At 38.0% G+C, this 13346-nt stretch overlaps 1 protein-coding gene and 1 non-coding gene across 4 annotated transcripts in view; one reads left to right on the top strand and one right to left on the bottom strand.

Moving 5' to 3' along the window:
- Window positions 1-13346, bottom strand: part of LOC106884240 (putative methyltransferase C9orf114 homolog) — a 22056-nt gene that overhangs the window by 4427 nt on the left and 4283 nt on the right. For all 3 annotated transcript variants that reach the window (XM_014935504.2, XM_052975378.1, XM_052975385.1), the window contains 6 exons: window positions 11057-11200; window positions 8197-8285; window positions 7190-7260; window positions 5386-5510; window positions 4789-4919; window positions 3826-3895 (listed from right to left, as the gene is read on the bottom strand). In XM_014935504.2, coding sequence (XP_014790990.1) covers window positions 3826-3895; window positions 4789-4919; window positions 5386-5510; window positions 7190-7260; window positions 8197-8285; window positions 11057-11200 — 630 coding nt within the window. The remainder of the gene's footprint in view (window positions 1-3825; window positions 3896-4788; window positions 4920-5385; window positions 5511-7189; window positions 7261-8196; window positions 8286-11056; window positions 11201-13346) is intronic.
- Window positions 6557-6665, top strand: LOC128247152 (U6 spliceosomal RNA). Its single transcript, XR_008263565.1, has one exon. It is a non-coding gene; the product is annotated as a U6 spliceosomal RNA (small nuclear RNA).

Raw genomic sequence — 13346 nt, 5'->3', positions numbered from 1 at the left:
GGGGGGGGGGGGGGAATCACTCCAAAGTATCTTTCCTGGCACTGTGTTATAGTGTTGCAACAAATTACATCTAGCAATGGAAATCTTGTAAGGATAATAATAATCCTTAATATAACCATCCCACTCAAAAAGTACCTTGGATCGTAGGGCGACATGCCGTACTTGAGGAGACCTATTGAGTCAAGTACATCAACATCAAAATCAAATCAAATCACAATCAAATGGAGATTGTAGTTGTGGTCCCCGTGCCGGTGGCAAGTAAAAAGCAACATCTGAACATGGTCGATGCTAGCCCCCTTGCCCCGACTGGCTTCTGCGCTGGTGGCACATAAAAAGCACCATCCGAATGTGGCCAATGCCAGCACCGCCTTGACTGGCTCCCATGCCAGTGGCACGTAAAAAGCACCATCTGATCGTGGTCGCTGCCAGCCCTCTCTGGCTCCTGTGCTAGCGTCACATAAAAAGCACCCCCTACACTCTCGGAGTGGTTGGCGTTAAGAAGGGCATCCAGCTGTAGAAAAATTGCCAGATCAGACTGGAGCCTCCTGGCTTTCCAGACCCCAATCAAACCATCCAACCCATACTAGCATGGAAAATGAACGTTAAACGATGAATAATAATAATAATAACAATCCTTTCTACTAAAGGTACAAGGCACTAGTACTTAATTTATCGACCCCCAAAAGATGAAAGGCAAAGTCAACCTTGGCAGAATTTCAACTCAGAACCTCAAGACAGACAAAATACTGCTAAGCATTTCGCCCGGTGTGCTAACGATTCTGCCAACTCACCACTTTTTGTAAGAATAATAAGAATGAATTTATTGTATACAGTGCTCAGGTGAAGGACTAGTCATCAGTAAAAGTAGCCAAAAAGGGCATTGGACAGTACAGAGAATAATGCACAGAAAGGGAACAGTGAATGAGTCATTTAAAAATAAAAAGTGGGGTGAACATCAGGCATAGTGTTCATAAATTTCAAGAAGCAATAGCTAACAACTGTTGGGGGTAGTTTATTCCGTGCTTTAGAAATTCTGAAAATGTTCCTGAAAGTCATGGGTGCTGTGTTGCTTCTTGATTCTGTAAACCTGTCCACAAGCGTTAGTTATATGGAATTCAAAAGGGTGGCCAAGGTTGTTGTTGGAAAGATTATGGACAATCTTGTGGGTGTCTGCCAAGACTGTTGCCAGACATCAGAGCTTTGATGTGTCCATGCCCAGGGATGCAAAGCGTTCAGAATATGGTAGATGCTTGACGACGAGTACACGTCTGGTTGGATGTTTCAGCCAATACAAGCGTTTATAGTTGTGTAGCTGGGCAAGGTAGATAACTCTGCTTGCTCCGGTTCGCCCGTCAAGCATAAACACGTTCTACTTTTTTCTCTTCGCGACCAAGTGACAGGCAATAAGAAAGTTTCTAACAGTAAACCCTATTTCGGACATAAGAGACTATAGTTCATTGAATTGACTTAGTATATCACTGGTATGTACTTTATTAATCTTCGTTGAACAAAAGCAAAACGTAGCTTGTACAGCAACTGATAACAGCAAAATTTTGAAATTCGGATGCTTAAGAGCGCCTCCAGTATACTTTAGTCATTTACCTGTTCTCAAAGATAACAACAATAATGTCCGACTTGGACCCAAAGCCATTACTCGCCCCATCAGTTGAGTGGCCCTTTATTTTATCAACCCCAGATAAATAAAATGCTATCCTTTTAATTCAATTCCAACAGCATTTCAATAAAGAACATAAAGGGGCAGAATTAAATACGACAAGGTATTCACTTGAGTCAGGAACTAAACCATTGGGACTCAACTAGGGTCCCTATGAACTTGGGTGGGGGTGTTTACGTCCTTGTAACTTAGTGGTTCGGCAAAAGAACCCAATAAAATAAGTACTAGGCTTACAAAGAATAAGTCCTGGGGTCGATTTTTTTGACTAAAGGTGGTGCACCAGCATGGCCACAGTCAAATGACTGAAACAAGTAAAAGAGTATAGAAACATAATACAGATACCAAAACCTCTTATCCGAAATCCAGAAATCTGGCTATTCTTTAAACTGGCTAGCTTTGAATTCCATGGACTGTAGTAATTCACCACACAGCCATTTTGTTTTGGTTTCCACGGTGTTTGCATCACACAACGCCAAATCAAACAGACCCTGCTTCAGAAACGTATTAACTTGTTCCTTATTTTTTCTTTTTGTTTATTTTATATTTTTGGTATATATTTAGCTTGTGTCCAGAAATCCAGAAATCTGGATGACCTCTGGTCCCAAGGTTGCTGGATAAGAGGTTCGCTACCTGTAATAGGAATTTTTTAATGTTGAATGGCTACGAGGGTCCATCCAAAGAAAAGTAGAAATCAAAGGGTCCACAGGGAAAAGAATGGTTGAGAACCAGAGCGAAACAGAGACAACGATAACGATGGTTATTTATTTAACAGAACGGAAGGCTGATAACCATTCTGCTTTGAACCTCCATTATATTATCGATCCTCAAACTATCAATTATAAACAAAAGCTAAAATCAACAAAAACAGTAACGTATTGGATCATCCCATAAATAATGCAGTTTTTTTTCATTTGCATCAACTAAAAGTCGGAGGGGGACGGGATAAACTACCTGCATCAACTTGCTATAAAAGCAGGTAGTAATTTTACCTTGTGCGTATTCTTACTGCAAATTCTGGAGAGTGCAGTTCAATTTTAATAGGTATTTTTTTTCAAAGCTATAATAGAAGTGACAAAGGAACATATTCAGCATATTTTGCTTTATGAGTTCAATAAAGACAACAATGCAACAGAAAGTGTGAGGAATACTAATGCAGTATATGGGGATCAGACATGAAGTGTAAGCCAGTGTTAACAGGGGCTCCAGAAATTCCGAACCGGAAACAACAGTCTAGAAGACAAGACTTGCCCTGAAAGATCCGCAGAGCTCAACAAGGACATCCTGCAAACCCTGGAGGAACAAAATCCCATCATAACTGTTGAGGAACAAGCAGAGAAGCTTGGATTTGGTCATTCAACTATTCATCGACACCAGCGCAACAAGAAAAACAATTATTTTTGGTTTGAAGACGAAAGGTGTTCTTCCATCGAGATAATGCTCGGCCACATACAGCGAGGATGACATTCCAAAGGCTGGAGTAGTTTGAATGGGAAACGATGCCGTACCCACCATATTTGCGGGACATTACCCCATCTGATTATCATTTATTCCGCAGTCTTCAAAATCATTTGGACGGAAAAAATATGAATTCTGCTGACGAGGTCAGAACAGTACTGGAGGAGTATTTTTCATCACAGACAAGTAAATTTTGGAATAGGGGGGGGCCTTTCAAGTCTACCAGATAGAGGGAAGAGTATTGTAGAAAATGAAGGACAGTATATTTTAGATTAAAAAATAACTTTGTTTATTTAAATTTTGAAAAATAAAAGCATAAACGCATTATTTATGAGATGACCCAATATTCAGTTCATTTCTGCCAAATGCTATCCATACTCTGAGATTGTAGAGAACGAGAAATATGAAGCTTTGACAACCATATATTTTCTGTGAATATCAGTAACAACATCGGAGACATTTGGCTGTCTTATGCTTTTTTCAAAAATAAACAAGAGAAGCTAAGAAAATTGGATTTTTTTCTTTTCTTCATCAAGAATTGAAACCCAGTCCTGGATTAAGCTTACCAGGAACTTAACTCCTCTTTTGTGGTTCTCAGTAGCACAATGAGAATAACAACAATAGCTACTGAGCACGAGCCTAAGTGGAATTATATCCATTTACTGGTATATTACTGGTATATTATATATACTCACTGGAACGTAACGTATTTAATTTTACAGTTACACGCTGTCCACTGGGAATGGTTTGGTCTACAAGAACCTTCTGAAAAAGAAAGAATGATTTTCTGAAAAAATCTAGCTTCAGAGTTCATCCCTCATCATCTGTTACACTTCTCACTCCAGCACATTTACCCCATCCATCCACTTTTTCTGTCCCTTTATCCTGTTCTGTTTGTACCTTACCCTCACATCCATCTCTCTCTCTCTCTTTAAAGCCATGAAGGGACACCTGCTCCTGTCCCTTTATCTTACTTTCATATCCCTCAATACTACACCCCAGTGAGTTGGGGAGTCTTGTCTCACAGGTACTTAGTGACTTCATCAATACTAATAACATGAAAAAAAGCACCCAACAGACTCTGTGAAGTGGTTGGCATTAGGAAAGGCATCCAGCTGTAGAAACCATGCTAAAGAAAAAGGGATATCAAATGATGGTGAGGATAATCCAATCAAGGATCGTTATAGAGGGTCATTATGCTACCAATAACCATTCATTATGTCAGCAATACACATTAAGCTTGAAACAGGTATTCCTTAACTGAACAATGAAAACTAAATGTACATTTTATTCAAGATAATGTCACTTGATTTGTTACCAGCATATTACTGGTACATATACTGATGGACACACAAAATTTGAGTGCAGTTGGTTTTGCACCCAAAACACTGACAAAAATAAACATTGTAGAAAATCTGATCTAGTGCATAAGGCTTGTGAAGGTAAGGAGCTGAACTACGAATCCTAAGATAGTCTGTTCAAATCTTACTATAGGCCTTCTGTTAAGCCCCTGGGTAAAGCATTTGGCAAATTTCATTTATTCCTTTCAGGTACAGCAGTCAGTTGTAAAACAGATATGACACAGCTTTCAAAAGATATTTTCTCCTCACAAAAATGTCTCATATGTTAAAATAGAAATAACAGATGCTAAACATTACCTTCTTCAGACCCACATCCACCAGACTACCTCCGCTAGGTTTCGAAGATTTACTAAGAACTAGACCCTCTCGATATATACTCTCTTCATTAACAGACATATGATGTGGAGAGGCGACAGGATTTAAGACACCTGAAAAATAATAAAGAGAGAAGGTAGAAACAATGACACATGTTGCACTCTGCATTAAGTCGAAAGCTTGTATTTAAATTACTGCCATTGTATTGAGCTGGTGGCACATAAAAAACACCCATTACACTCTCAGAGTGGTTGGCGTTAGGAAAGGCATCCAGCCGTAAAAACTTTGCCAAATCAGATCAGAACCCGAAGACTAAGACAGAAGGCATTTGTCCGAGGTACTGCAGAGTTTGATTGAAACTAGAATCCTGTGGTTACACAGGAAACTTGTTAACCTCACAGCCAAGCTTGGACTCCAATTAAGGAAGACTGCAAGCTATAACAACAACACCAACAACAATTGCTTCACCAGTATATAAATCTCCAAATTCACAAAAAAAAAACCCCATCACAACATGCCTTAAAAGCATCGATAAAATGGATACGAAACAAAACGATAAAAGAAATGGGAACATCTCACCTGCATATTGAAGATCACTATGTTTAGGAAACAACTGTTTGCGAATATACTGTGGACATTCCAGATACTGTAGGAGCCGACCAAAGAGGTGGTTAGAATCTCCCTTAGACCCTCCAGGTGCATCTCTAAGAATAAAGCAGAATGCACATAAGCAGAGTTGCTGTAGTATGGGCTGGAAAAATCAGACCAGAAGCCTTTGTTGCAAAGGAAAGGAAATTATTCTAGGCTTTTAGAGAGTAAGAATCAAGCATTTTCAATATCTGTGTCTATGAAAGAGTGTGGAAACATAAGGTGTATACCTAATGTGAGGTAATATATATACCGTAAATCCTCGAGTATAGTCCGCCCTTGAGTATAATACGCAGGGGATTTTTAGGGGGCTGTACCTCTGAAAAACCTAAACCTTGTGTATAATACGCACCCCTTCTCTAACTTGAGTCAAGGAGGTCTATATAACATCCTTGGTTTGTAAACGTATATATGGTAACGTCCTTTATTATTATTATATATATAACATAATGCAAACGTGTAGCTTTTTTGTGCACTTTGTTTGCTGAAAATAAAGAAATAACAGTAATAACGTCAGTGAAAAATAAATATTAAGTAAATTGCCTTTATATATTTATCACTTAGAAAATTTTGCTTAGAAAATATTTTTCATTTTTAACCTCGTATATAGTACGCACTAGAAATTTTGACCTTTAAATTTGGGGAAAAAAGTGCAGATTATACTCGAGGATTTATGGTATCTCCATGTATGTAAAAAAGACCTGTGCTGGTGCCACATGAAAAGCACCCAAACCGTGACATATATGAAGCCCTGGTGCTGGTGCCACATAAAAAGGTCTGGTAGTGGTGCCACATAAAAAGTACCCAGTACACTCTGTAAAGTGGTTGGCATAGGAAAGGCAGCCAGTCATAGAAAACAGGCCAAAACAGACAATTGTAGCCTGGTGTAACTCTCCAGCATGGGCAAGGGCTGAACAATCTGCCAACACACAGTTCACACAGGATATAATTAAAGTGGATTTTCACTTTAATTCACAATCCTTAGAAATAACAAAGATTTCATTTTTGGTTCTTCCTCTCCTACCATAATTCAGTGAACCTTGACCCACAATCCATAGAATTAGAATAATACATTAAAATTTTTAGTTTTGAATTCCAAACATTATTGAGAATGTGGAAGTACATATACCAAAATTGGAACGATACAGAGAAGATTAGCATGGCCCCTGCGCAAGGATGACACGCAAATTCAGGAAGTGTTCCATATTTTTATCGTTGCCAGCATCACCTTACCGGCACATGCGCTGGTGGTATGTGAAAAAACAACATTTGAGCATGGTCATTGCCAGTGCCGCCAGACTGGCTCCCGTGCAGGTGGCACGTAAAAATACCTTTGAGTATGGTCGTTGCCAGCACCGCCTGACTGGCCCTCATGCTGGTGGCATGTAAAAGCATCCACTACACTCTTGGAATGGTTGGTGTTAGGAAGAGCATCCAGCTGTAGAAACTTTTCCAGATCAGATTGGAGCCTGGTGCAGCCATCTGGCTCGCCAGTCCTCAGTCAAACCGTCCAACCCATGCCAGCATGGACGTTAAACGATGATGATGTAAAATGCACCTTGTGAACATGGTCGATGCCAGTGCTCCCTGTCTGGCTCCCATACTGGTGGCATGTAAAAAGCACCATCCAAACATGGTCAATGCCAGGTGCTTTTATATACCAAGCCACTATCAAAATAATAACAGTAATGATTAAGTTGACAATAATAATAATAATTAAGAATATAAAACTCACCTGTCACTGCGTTTTCTTTCATCAAAGACAACAATTTCATCAACATTAAAGATCACAGCTGCACGAGCCACCTGCAATCAACACAGCATATATGAAAATATTTAAGAGTTGCACAACATATGCTGGTAATGGTGCACATTCTATGGCGCAAATCACAGCAAATTCTACAAGTTTTGAGTGTACATAACTAGCAGAGTCTTTATTCATAGTGTGCTGGTGCCACATGAAAAGCACTGGTGTTGGTGCCACATGAAAAGCACTGGTGTTGGTGCCACATGAAAAGCACTGGTGTTGGTGCCATATGAAAAGCACTGGTGTTGGTGTCATATAAAAAACAGCACCGAGTACACTCTGTAAAGTGGCTGGCAGCAAGAACAGCATCAAACTGTAGAAAATAGACTATGGAATCTGGCGCGGCTCCCGTCAAACTGTCCAATCCATGCCAGCATGGAAAGCAGACATACAATGACAATAATGATGATTACATTCCCAGCAGATCAAGTTTGCCTAATTTCTTTCCTGCCTTTGCAAAGTTTCTGCTTTTAATGGCTGTGTTTTACCCACATGCAATATTACACTTCACACAGAAGCATCATGTAATCTGCTGCTCTTCACTAAGAGGGAGAAACCCTTTGTTGCTTACAGACCAAAGCATTGTGAGTGGATTTGGTAAACAGAAACTGAAAGACACTTGTTGCAAATGTGCCTGTGTGTGTGTCCACTTCACAACTGGTGTCTGTGTGTTAACATCTCCATAACTTAGCTGTTATGGAGAATAAGTGCCAGGCATTAAAAATTAAATACTGGGATCAATTCATTCTACTAAAAATTCTTCAAGGAGATGCCCCAGCATGGCCACAATTATTTCATTTATCTTTTACTTAAACGATAAAAGAAATAACAACAATATTGTCTTTCAAAGAATCTTCAGTCCAAAATTTCTTTCTAAACAAATCATATTTCTTTTTTTTCCCATTTAATTTTTATATTTCATAGGTTTGTCCTACCTGGCCAGCTAAATATGTCCGAAGAACGAAAGCCTGGGCATTATCCAAAATTGATCCGGGCAAAGCAATGGTCAGAGTATATGACCGGCCTGCAAAAATGAAAACAAAGAAATAATTATAGCTCACACACATACAATTGCATATGGTCTCGGGGTTAGGATATTTGGCTTTCACCCAAGTGACCTGAGTTCAATTCCCAGCATGGAAACATGATTTTTGTCCAACCCATGCCAGCATGGAAAATAAACATTAAATGATGAAGACGATGATGATGACACATTTGAAAACTGTTTGATTTTTTCAAATAAGTACATTTTTCCCCAAAAGCAAACTATTTAATGTATTCAGATATTTTTTTAAATCAATTATTCTCTTACTTGTTTCAGTCGTTAGACTGTGGCCATGTTGAATCAAGCCCAGTACTAATTTCTTTTTTCTAAAACTTGGCATTTATTCTATCGGTCCCTTTTGCTGAACTGCTAAGTTATGGGAACATAAATACACCAACACCGGTTGTCAACCAGTGGTGGGGAACATAAACACACACATACATATGACAGGCTTCTTTCAGTTTCCATCTACCAAATCCACTTACAAGGCTTAGGCTGTCCAGAGGCTTTAAAAGAAGATGCCTATGCAAGGTGCCACACAGTGGGACTGATCCTGGAACCATGTGGTTGGGAAGAAAACTTCTCACCACACAGCTATGCCTGCATCTATAACCAAAATTTCAAAATCTATGCTGCAATATTTTAATCTTTTCAATGATTCCCCTCAGAAATCCTTTTTATAATGAGGTCTGCAATTGACCATTCACTTTGGACTTTTGAAATTTTCCTTTGACAATGAATTGGTTTACATGTTCAATAGGGTTAGGGTTAGGGTTCAGTTCAGGCCAAGTTTCTACAACCAAAATCACTTCCTGTTGCTGGCCTTCACGTCTTCCTAATTAAAGCAATATTTCTCAGAGGCTGGACATGCATCATGATGGATTGAAAATTAACAACACCACGTGTGATGTTCATGTACAATAATCACACAAAATAAAGATGAGGAGACACTAACACACACATATATTACAGTAGAACCTCACAGTATGACTGCCCCACAGTAGGAGTAATTTGCTGCACGAGCCGAGACTCGTGCAAATTTTTGTCTTGAAGTACAAGCGGAAATCCGCAGTATGAGCACTTAAATCGTCCCATCTTTAAGGTAATTCAGTTAATAAAACCAGTTTACATATTTCTTTTGAATTCTCTTTTTTTTATAATTGTCATTTTACTTGTAACTACACCTTTTCTGTTTTAAAACCCATAAAAAATTATTTTTACGTGGTTTTTTGGAGGCTAGAACAGATTAATTATATTTTAGTTAATTTCAACGGGGAAAGTTTTGTAAAACAAGTAAATCATAAGATAAGCTCAGTCAGGGAACGAACTAAACTCGTACTGTGAGGTATCACTGTACTTTATTAATAAAGCTGCAAAGACATCACAAAAACTGTTATTCAGAGTTTCACGTTCCTGTTCATCGGACAGTTTTGGTTGAGATAAAACATTTTTATCCAAGGAGAGTTTTATCTCAACCAAAACTGTCCGACAAATGGGAATGTGAAACTCTGATGTCCTTGAATCTTTATTAATAAAGCATATTACTCTACCTCTGGTATTCGAGTACTATTTCTTCCACCTTGTTTCACATTTATGTGCTTACTCTGGTATATATATGTGTTTATATCTATATATAAACATGACTGTGTTGCTGGAACGCCAAATACTGTGGCATTCACCTTGAAAAGTCCTTTCATACAGACGTATGGTGCTAAGAGTTTAGACATATATTGTAGCAAATTAGGACTGTTTTGCATGAGTATCAGAACTGTCAGATCACATTTTTATCCAAGAGAGTTTTATCTCATCCACTTCTTAATTAGAAGTCAATCTTCTCGTTAGTCTTTTAAGTCCAAGAAAGACAATTCAGCAATTCCATGCTAAAGAACCTGCACAGATGATTTGGCCTATGCCAGCACCGCCTTGACTGGCTCCCGTGCTAGTGGCACGTAAAAGCACCATCCAAATGTGGTTGATGCCAGCCCCCTCTGGGCCCCTGTGCTGGTGGCACATTAAAACGCACCCACTACACTCTCAGAGTGGTTGGCATTAGGAAGGGCATACAACTGTAGAAACTTTGACAGATCAGACTGGAGCCTGGTGCAGCCTTCTGGCTTGCCAGTCCTCAGTCAAACCGTCCAACCCATGCCAGCATGGAAAACGGATGTTAAATGATGATGATGATGAAATGTTTGTGCTATTACATGAGCTCACTCTCTCCATCAAATCATCATTGTCTGTACAGGAGCACTAGTCTGCTACACATCATCATCATCATCTTTCAACGTCTGTTGTCCATGCTGGCATGGGTTGGACAAGGTTAATAATGACTTCTTAAAAAACATCTGTTCAGTTTACAAAATGACCAAATTTATAATTATCATGGCAACAAGCTAAAATACATAAAAAAAATTAAATTCTAAAACGAATCAACACCAAATGTTAAAAAAATACCAAAGAAGGAATAAACAATGAGATTCAGCAAAACTTTTAGATTTGTTCCATGTTGTATTAAAATCTTTTACAAAAAGTTTCTCACTATTTTTAAATTTGAAGACTGCAAGTTTTAAATATTACATTTTAGAGCAAGGTTTATAATGACCATTGCAAAAAAATCATTAAACTGCTTTGCTTGATCAATAGCATTTGTACCAAAAATCAAGCCAAGAAATGCTGAACCTACTCAAAAATAACGGCAAGAATATAAGGCTGCAACAACAGATCATTTTAGTATATTTTAATTCTACAACCTTTGCCATCATTTTTTTCTTTATTTTTGGTATTTGTATTCAATTTTTCTTCTGATTCTGTAATGGTTCTTTCTTCTGTAGCTTTCTTTTTTGTTTTTTCTTGTGTTTTCATTTTTTTCGATAATTTTTTTTCCTTCAGTTCATCTAAAAATACGAAAAGGAAAACATAAAAAAACCAAAAGAATGACTCAATGAAATTCAGATTATCTATCATACTCCAACCTCTCACCTGGGACGCAGCCACTTCTCTAAGTTGAGATTTTCTTGTCTTGTAAGCTATGTGACAACCCTGCAGGTACTGATACCACATAAAAAGCACTCAATACACTCTGTAAAGTGTTAGGAAGGGTATCCAGCCATAGAAACCATGTCAAAATGAACGACAGGAACCTGAGCAGCCCTCCGGCTTGTCAGCTCGTCAGATCATCCAACCCATGCCAGCATGGAAAATAGAAATATGATGATACATCAACAGTCAGAAAATTTTTTGTTTGTCTGTCTCTGTAAGGCCTCCTTAGCCACCTCCTGACCTCAGGTGGGAGATATTCAAATCTAACAGAGAGGAAAAGGCATGTAAAAATAATGATTCTAAGGAAAGGGTTAATAAAAGCATTGATGGGACATTGAAAATTAGTGAGCAAATCCCCACATTATTTGACTTTTAATCTATTGTTTTGTTTCTTTATTGGAACTCTGAGGTAAGCAGTAATAGCCCCAGGCTGATGTCAATGACCCCTATTAGAGGTCAAATGAGTTTATTTGAATTTCAAAGAGATGGGATAAGCTTTCTCCACTTAAGATTGTAGGAATTTGTATCAGCAGAGTAGATCGATGAAGAATTGGATTGTCAAGCAGCCATTACACTGGAGAAAAGGAATATTAACACTTTGCTCACCTGTGACATGTAACAGCAGAAACATTGAGAAAAGTTAAAACATTTTGCAAACCACAAGAGTCCATATCCAAACTCCTGTACTTTGAAAAAATACCTCACTACATTTGGTATAAAAGTAAGACAACAGATTACCTGTGGTACCACAGATAGAGGAAGATAAAAACAACAACACGAGAATGGCATTCAATACATTCGTTTTTTATGGATTACCTCTTGGATAATCATCAACCTAGTGAAACCCATTCCAGATTCCAAGTCATCCCTGTAAGCTAACAGGACACTCATTACTTTTAGAATAGTCACCACCTTCAGCACAAAATTGTTATTCTTCATGGTATCTATTATAAGATGGGTAGATTGGGATAGTGTTCGTGTCAGCACAATACCAGTAGAGTAATCTTGTGGTCTGTAGCTAAAATAGTTGAATGATCTATCTTGCAAGAAATGTTATAGAGTAATCTCCCTTTAATAAGTTTCTCGGAAGATTCTACGTCCTGAGAAGTAATTCTTAATTATTCAATAAGCTTCGTGTTTCTCTTGGAAGTTTCTAGAATGTCTAGCGTTCCATTAATAAAAACAGCTTGCTTGCCCTGCTCTTCGCTTCTTAGTCGACTAGACTTACTGCCATACACGTCGTTGCTATGGCCATCTATTTCTCTATGCCACATGACTGAAAACCACCACTTAGCTGTTATTTCTACATTTCTGAACTTCCTTGCATAGATTACTTCATTCAATTAAATTCTACATTTTGATTATATTTCATCAACAACCAATGAATAAAATATATTTTTATGTAGTAAATATAAAGTTCTTAAATTTATTCTCCTTCTCTGTAAGAATTCTTCTAATAGTATACACGCAGCCATTTCAATACTTGATACTGAACATATTATATACACACTATATACCAGTAATACAATGCAAACCCCTGGGCCTTAAGCTACAAATCTGACATCCAACTACAACTCTCCATGAACAAAGAAAAGACAATTATGATATTAATGTTGTTGAATGTGTGGATACATTCATATAAAATTAATGGAATAAATTGAAGTAATAAAATCTGTGTGCATATATATATATATATCATCATCATCATCATCATCGTTTAACGTCCGCTTTCCATGCTAATATATATACACATACATATGAAGTATAAGGAAAGGAAAAATTATGTGTAGACGAACTTTAATTCATAATCCAGGTTGATACGGAACCAATATAGATTCTACAAATTGTATTTATATGTATATATTTTTATATATACTCTTTACTTGGACTGTACCGGCAGAATTGGATTTTTGACATCCCTTTGAAGGATTTCCGTCCTCACCACTTTTATATACATACATACACACATCCATCATCACCACCACCGAAGCCGCCGCCACC

This window comes from Octopus bimaculoides, chromosome 2 (assembly GCF_001194135.2).
Source record: "Octopus bimaculoides isolate UCB-OBI-ISO-001 chromosome 2, ASM119413v2, whole genome shotgun sequence".
Lineage (NCBI taxonomy): Eukaryota > Metazoa > Mollusca > Cephalopoda > Octopoda > Octopodidae > Octopus > Octopus bimaculoides.
This window is presented reverse-complemented; position numbering and strand designations above follow the sequence as displayed.